The 8,040-nt window shown below is 41.7% G+C and overlaps 2 protein-coding genes across 2 annotated transcripts; both read left to right on the plus strand.

Annotated features, from left to right (window-relative positions):
• The first annotated feature begins 4,352 nt into the window (after positions 1 to 4,352).
• Positions 4,353 to 5,810, plus strand: LOC145270656 (uncharacterized). Its single transcript, XM_080126287.1, has one exon. It carries the CDS (start codon positions 4,353 to 4,355, stop codon positions 5,808 to 5,810), a length of 1,458 nt encoding a protein of 485 aa, XP_079982413.1.
• A 27-nt stretch (positions 5,811 to 5,837) lies between these two features.
• On the plus strand, positions 5,838 to 7,745 carry LOC145270663 (uncharacterized). Its single transcript, XM_080126300.1, has one exon. The coding sequence runs from the start codon at positions 5,838 to 5,840 to the stop codon at positions 7,743 to 7,745; it is 1,908 nt and encodes a 635-aa protein (XP_079982426.1).
• Positions 7,746 to 8,040: the final 295 nt, after the last annotated feature.

Consider the following 8,040-nt stretch of genomic DNA (forward strand, 5'->3'; position numbering starts at 1 on the left):
ATTCATGCTGACGTGGATAAACTAGACATTGCTTTAATAAAACTTAGATGTGGATCAATATTCGGCCACGTTTATTTTTCATCCCAGTGGATGTAACTATAAATCTGTTTTTTTTCTGATGAATTTCGTTCTTGACTTTCGCGCTTGTTGCGCCAAACACCAATTGTGCAGATCCAGTTTGTATGTACACGATAATCAATAACCAGTTTTAGTGTGTGTAGTAACATATACTCAATTGTCGTTCAGATTTCTTTCTAACATGCATTATTAAAACATGTGAAAAACCATATTCTTCATATAAATTAGGTATAATAATAACGGTGCATTACTATCTCTACCTCTTAAAATCGCGTAAGTGTCTACATTCACTTGTTTCAAGACAACACAGTTCAGCTCAACTGGACGATTGAGATCTCCATCAGTATCATAAGCATATGACGTATAAACTTTAATTTCAGACAGATCATTTTTTACAATGCTCCGTATAATAAATGGTAAACTATTAGTGTGTTTCTGTAAGCAATATGTGTACCAGAAATATTAGATAAATAATTAACCTATGATTGTTCTTATTTTCTTGTCGACTATTATTATGAATGTAACTATTTCCAACGTTTTTTAAACCTAGTATAATAAAGTAATTTATGCAAATAGAGCTAGATTTGTAAAACAAGAGAAAATTGTTCACATAATTTAAATTGTAAATTAACATGAATTTTTTTTTATCCGAAAATCCAAAAGATTTGAAATAACGATCAAACCGCATGCACACTTGCACAGCGCTTCACCTCCTTTCTTGATGCTTGCCGGCATAATCACCATGGACAAAATTTGACGCGGTAGAATCGTTTCCTCTGAAAAAGCTCACCGAATATCTTAGCGCTAAGAGAAACTCACTTGCGGTCCTCCGTCCCTGTTTTTCTATTTTACATGTCTGATTATCTTACATTTGTCGTAAGGATTTTGACATACACATACACGGACTTGGAGTATATATTCGTAACACTCGCCTATAACCAGGCCGTCATGTGCTTTAGAGTAATTTTAAATAATGATGTAAAGTAACTATATTTTTCTCTCTTTCTTTTGAACAAAAACGTAACTCTAATCAATCCCGACTCTTACCCCATAGATATAACACTCTCATTAGAAACTTCCGACCAAATAAATGTAATTTGTTTGCCATAATATTTACAACAGTATGAGGACCGGCTTCTCGTACTACACTGACCCAGGTTGTAGCACTAACCTTCACGACTTGTCTTCCAGATGGTAAGGCCATGCAAGCATTTCTTTAGTACATATTTCTCACCACAGTTCTAAGGGAGTGTGTTACAAATACCAATTAATCTCTGGGGATTTATGATGGCGCTGTGATAATAAGAGACCTCACTCTAAACTATCGACCAGAAATTGAAAAGGCTCTGCTTAAAACGACAAGATCCAAAAATAAGGCTAATTTAGATGCCATCCGGGAGTAGGTCAGAGATGCTCCATTGAAAACAATACTTTCTCTTCTCGCTGAATAGTGCCAAAATGATACCACTACAGGTTAACAGTGAGAATTTAAGCTCCTGTTCCCAGATGTAAGTGCTATAGCATATACCATTTCCCCACAATGGGGTACTTCAAATTGTGCAACTTTTCATTCTCAAAGGCAACAAGTATACACCAGATTAATCCGACATACATTCAGTACAAATAGACAAAAGTTTATTGAATCTAAAATCATCAGTAGAAGAAAATAGCCGCAGCCAAGGGTAAATACACTTAAAAAGGAGAAATAAGGAACTCGTAACACCTGGAAAATGTATAAAATATGCTAAATGATAAGCAACCAACAATGCTCCCATAATCAAACAATGTTCAATTCTTTGCAAGGCAAACAAGAAGAGGCATCTACTCTCTAGTTAGTTTGCTTAAAACTTTACTTTGGGCCCAACAACCAACTCCCTTCCAGACTTTCTTATACGGGAAGAAACGACACTCGATTATCTGAAAATCCCACATTCTCAAGTGCATAGAATCCTAAAAAAAATGCATATCTAAAAGCATGCACACTTGATCTCGTCCTGGCTGCACTATTAAAATGAGCTCGCCCGAAATTGTTCTAATTTTTCAAAACTTTATCAACAGATATCCTTAACGAATCTTGTTTTCCTTACTGCCGGAAATTGCTTCTGCGGTAACACATTACATGAATTCTGGCGAAATAATCAGCCAATTCAAGTATTTCCCTATTAGTATCATCACTTCATTAGCTTAAATGTTTGAGTATATCTCTACAATTATATAAATGTGACTTTGCCTGTGTGTGTATGTGTTCGTTCGTTATGGATTTAAAAACCCTTGCACGTCCGTTTATGAAATTTTACACATAGGTTCTCAGTGTGTCTGGGTGTGTTTACGGGTACCTATTGCATCGGAAAGCTTTCCTAAATCACCATCAACTACTATTAACAATGCTTTTATTTATTTGCTATTTCCGATTTGATCGGCCATTTCTCCAATTCGTTGCCTAGCAACGGCGAGCAACGGCGACCAACGCTACTGCTACTGATGCAACTATTACTGATACTCGCTGCCGACGCCCGCACACACGCTCGCACGGCTACTACTACAACTGCTCCTACTAATACTGCTACTCGCTGCCGGCGCACAGGCACGGCTACTTAACCCTTCTACGTTATGGAATTGTTGCTACTAGAACTGAGCCTACTAATACTGCTACTCGCTGCCGACGCACACATTTACATTTAACAAATTCGAGCAGACGGTAACTTTTCGTTGCCTAGCAACGGCGAGCAACGGCGACCAACGCTACTGCTACTGATGCTACTATTACTGATACTCACTGCCGACGCCCGCACACACGCTCGCACGGCTACTACTACAACTGCTCCTACTAATACTGCTACTCGCTGCCGGCGCACAGGCACGGCTACTTAACCCTTCTACGTTATGGAATAGTTGCTACTAGAACTGAGCCTACTAATACTGCTACTCGCTGCCGACGCACACATTTATATTTAACAAATTCGAGCAGACGGTAACTTACATTTTTTTCTAATTCAAACAAACAAAAAATTCATAACAACAATAATACAACATTGTTTATTTTTACATTTACATTACTTATGCATTTAGAAAGCATTTCTCAATATTATTACTTTTCGCATTTAATCTTCTCATACTTTTATACATATTTATTATATCTTCAATTTTTGACACCTAATGTAGAGGTTTTCAAAACTTTACATTTTAATCCCAATATTTCTACGTTGATGTAACGGGGACTTTACAAATACTGATTGCCTTTTTCCTGGACATCCATTTTTTTCATTTGATTTTACACCATACATTTATATATATTTATACATATTTATTGTACCTTCAAATTCATTTATTTCACGTATATCTTACTTTTTTTTATTTATATAAATATAGAGGTTTTTCCAACTGTACATTTTAATCCCAATATTTCTACTTTGATGTATTGGGGAAATTACACATACTGATTGCCTTTATTTTTATTTTATTTTATACCATACACACTACCTAAATATTGACTCTTTCAACAATTGTTTCGGCAGCATTCCATTTCAATTCCACACACACCCGCAGAGTAATTTCGCAACAATGCCACCCAAAAAAAATCAGCTCGGAAGGCGCACGAAAGCAGCCACTACTGTTAGGAACATCAGAGCAAGCCTAGACTACGATGAAGTAGAATTATTACGTTCTCGCGAAGCACAGCGCATGTCTCAGACCAGATCTTCTGAAACACTTACTCAACGGACTTATCGTTTATCTAGACATGCTGCAGCCATGGCTCAACTACGTTCTTCACAAACTGCAGAGATTCAGGCCAACCGTAGAGCAGCCAATGCTGCAAGTACCTCTTCTGCAAGGGCCAACGAATCTACAGAAAGGACAGCTCGGCGGAGAGCAGCTAACGCAGCCTCCACAGCTTCAGCACGAGCTGCTGAATCTACTGAAGCGAGGGTCAGACGACTTGCCCGAGATAACACATCCAGAGCCGCCATTCGGTCATCTCAGCCACCAGAAGCTCGAAGGATACGAGTTCAGGCTGTTACTCGGAGATTTCATGCCTCTCGCGGCAACATATGCCTTCACCGGAGTTTTGGTTACGCAAAGCATTGAACTATGACGCCAACTATGACTTCTCTACCCGGCAGGATCTTAGCATTGGTTCGATGAATTGCATATGTTCATTCTGCAAAGCTAAAAAATGGCCGGCAGAACCTCCAAGCCTATGCTGCTCTTCGGGTAAAGTTAAACTACCATCCCTACAGACTTTACCTCAACCACTGCGAGACCTACTTTTGGGCATGACTGATGAATCTAAATATTTTCGGAAATCCATTCGACTTTTCAACTGCTACTTCCAAATGACATCATTTGGTGCAAACATTGTCCGTGAAAGCGGCTGGAATCCCGCATTTAAGGTGCAAGGCCAAGTCTACCATCTAATAGGGTCCCTTTTACCTGATGAGACCGTACAACCATCATTTTTACAACTCTACTTCGTAAGTGACTACGTCCAACAAGCTGAAAACCGACTAGCTATTACAGCCGAGACAAACGACAGTTCGGATCGACGACAACTCAGTATTGTTTTGCAGCTTCAAGACATGCTCCACCAAACGAACCCATATATTCAAAGTTTCAAGTATGCACTACAGAATGTTCCTCTGCCTAATTTTTCTATCGTTATTAACGCAGACAAACGTCCTACAGGAGAACATGAGCGTCGCTTCAATGCTCCCACTTGCAACGAGGTTTCTGCAGTCATCCAGGGTGAGCACAACAACAAACGCGACATAGTTATTCATACTAGGGGTGGACGTCTACAGCGAATACATGAAATGCATCGATCATACGACGCACTACAATATCCCCTACTATTTCCTTACGGTGACGATGGATACCATTTTCACATACCATGTCAACAAAACTTGGGACAAACGACCATCAATCCCAAAACTATTACATGCAGAGCATATTACGCATACAGACTGATGGTTCGCGACGACGATTTCAACACTCTCCTTCGGAGTGGACCTCTTCTGCAACAATACATAGTCGACATGGCAGCAAAAATGGAATCTGAAAGGCTCCTATATATTCGGGTTCACCAAAAACAGCTTCGGTCGTCTTCATACATACATCTGCACGATGGCATGAGAAATGAAACTGACCCTAACACTGTTGGAAAACTGACAATTCTTCCGTCCACATACATCGGTGGCCCGCGTTATATGCATGCCCGCACACAAGACGCAATGACGTACGTCCGCTATTATGGCCGACCGGATTTGTTTATTACCTTCACCTGCAATCCATCATGGGAAGAAATACGAGATGAACTGTTTCTGGGTCAAGAACACTACGACCGACCTGATCTCATTGCCCGTGTTTTCCGGCTTAAATTGTGCAAACTCATGGATCTTATAGTCAAGGGTGAAGTCTACGGCCGAGTAAGGTGCAACATATTCACTGTAGAGTGGCAAAAAAGAGGCCTTCCGCATGCCCATATCTTAATCTGGCTGTGTGAACGGATTCAATCCACTGATATTGACAAAATTATCTCAGCCGAGATTCCCGATCCTGGATTAGACCCACAGCTTTACGAAATTGTCAAAGCAACGATGGTTCATGGACCCTGTGGTCCTGGCCAGAAAGCTCAATCATGCTGTAAAAAGAAATCGGTGTGCGCTTGCGGCTACCCACGGAGATTTGTCAATGCTACACAAACAGGAGGTGATGGTTACCCACTTTACAGGTGACGGAGTCCAGGTGATGGCGGCCATACGATGATAGTCGGTCGGAGCACTGTTGATAACCGATGGATAGTACCGTACTGTCCCTTGCTGACGAAAATTTTCCAATCGCACATCAATGTGGAGTTCTGTCACTCAGTGAAATCCATTAAATATATCTGCAAATACATCAACAAGGGAAGCGATGCTGCAGCGTTTGCTGTTCAGCGCGACGGTTCTCGAGACGAGCCATCTGCTCATGTCATTGGACGTTTCCTGTGTTGCGGTGAAGGTGTATGGCATTTTTACTCATTTCCCTTGCACCAAAGATATCCTGCAGTTATACAACTCGCTGTTCACCTTGAAAATGGGCAAAGAGTTTACTTTTCTGCCGGCACTGCTAATCAGGTGGTGGAGCATCCACCAGAAACTACGCTTACTGCCTTCTTCAAACTATGCGGCCATGATGAGTTTGCAAAGACGCTTTTGTATCCACAGATCCCTTCCTACTACACTTGGAATAACAAACAGTGGACTCGCAGGAAATGTGGAGACCCTGTCGATGGCTTCCCAGGGGTTAAATATGATTCCTGTCTCGGGCGAGTTTACACAGTGCCACCACGTCAACATGAGTGCTTCCATCTTCGTCTTCTCCTTCACGAAGTCCGTGGCCCTATAAGTTTTGATGACATAAAAACTGTCGATGGCGTCCTGTGTGAAACCTTCCGTGATGCATGCTCCCAGTTGGGACTACTTGAAAACGATTCTCAGTGGGATGCCGCCATGACAGAAGGAAGTCTATTCAAATCTCGCCATGCTCTACGGTCGCTCTTTGCAATTATGATAGTATGGTGTGACTTGAGCGATCCAAAACATCTATGGATGAAATTTCGTAACTTCATGACCGAAGACATTTCCAGAAGAGCCCAACTTGAGAATACATCGGTGGAGCAAGACTACTCCCAAGTGATTTACAATGAAGGGCTAATTTGCCTCGAAAACCTCCTTTTGGAAATTGGTGGTTCCACTTTACCATCATATGGCCTACCTGCCCCCATCTGCCATGAAGGGAATAGTTTGAGCCTAAATTTACTGCGTGAAATATGCTACTCACCTACAGAACTTAATGCGTACATTGCTGAGAATGAGCCTAAACTGTTGCCTGAACAACTGAACGTCTACCATATGATCAATGAAAATGTTCAACAGACCCGTGGAGGAATATTTTTCTTGGACGCACCTGGTGGCACAGGAAAAACCTTTGTCACCAAATTAATACTTGCCCATGTGCGACGGAGTGGAGCTGTCGCTATAGCTGTTGCAACCTCTGGAATTGCTGCAACTTTACTCCCTGATGGCAGAACGGCACATTCAGCTTTAAAATTGCCCATCAACTACACACAAACTGAATTCCCAACATGCAACATCGAAAAGAATTCGGATAAAGCTGTTTTGTTACGCAGATGCAAACTCATCGTATGGGATGAATGCACGATGGCGGACAAAGTTGCGTTGGAAGCATTGAACAGGACCCTTCAAGATTTAGGCAACTGTGACAACATCATGGGTGGATTAACAGTTCTGCTGTGTGGAGATTTCCGACAAACACTTCCTGTTGTCCCAAAAGGGACACGCGCTGATGCTGTTCAAGCATGCCTGAAATCGTCGATACTGTGGGATCAAGTTCACCATTTAAAACTCACAACAAATATGCGTGTCCACCTTAGCCGCAACCCAGATGCTGCTAATTTCTCTAATGCACTTCTGGAACTTGGTGAAGGACGTACTCCCACAGACACTGAAGATTACACAAATGTTGAACACATATCAACCATCGTTGAAACGCCAACCCACCTATACCAGGCAGTTTTCGAGAACATTCAGAAAAACTACAGGGACTTTGATTGGCTCGCCACGAGAGCGATTCTGGCTCCAAAAAAACGCCTCCGTCAATGCGATTAACTACAGACTTTTGGAACTCATCCCGGGAGAGGAACGTGTCTATAAATCCATTGACCGCACACCTGATACTGCTGATCTGGCTGATTACACGGTGGAGTTGCTAAACTCCCTAGAACCACCTGGCCTGCCACCCCACATACTCCGACTTAAGGTTGGAGCTCCTATAATGCTCATTCGTAACCTCATACCACCAAAGCAATGTAATGGAACCCGCCTCGTGGTAACATCCCTGTCACCTAATATTATCGAGGCCAAAATATTGACTGGCTGTGGAAAAGGAGAGACACTGCTAATT

The sequence above is a fragment of the Euprymna scolopes genome, chromosome 4 (genome assembly GCF_053919585.1).
Source record: "Euprymna scolopes isolate OS-2025 chromosome 4, ASM5391958v1, whole genome shotgun sequence".
NCBI classification, from domain to species: Eukaryota; Metazoa; Mollusca; class Cephalopoda; order Sepiida; family Sepiolidae; genus Euprymna; species Euprymna scolopes.

Excerpts from the sequence above, each read along its gene's own strand:
- LOC145270663 (XM_080126300.1), top strand. The coding sequence starts at position 5,838 with ATGATAGTCGGTCGGAGCACTGTTGATAACCGATGGATAGTACCGTAC.
- LOC145270656 (XM_080126287.1), top strand. The coding sequence starts at position 4,353 with ATGACTGATGAATCTAAATATTTTCGGAAATCCATTCGACTTTTCAAC.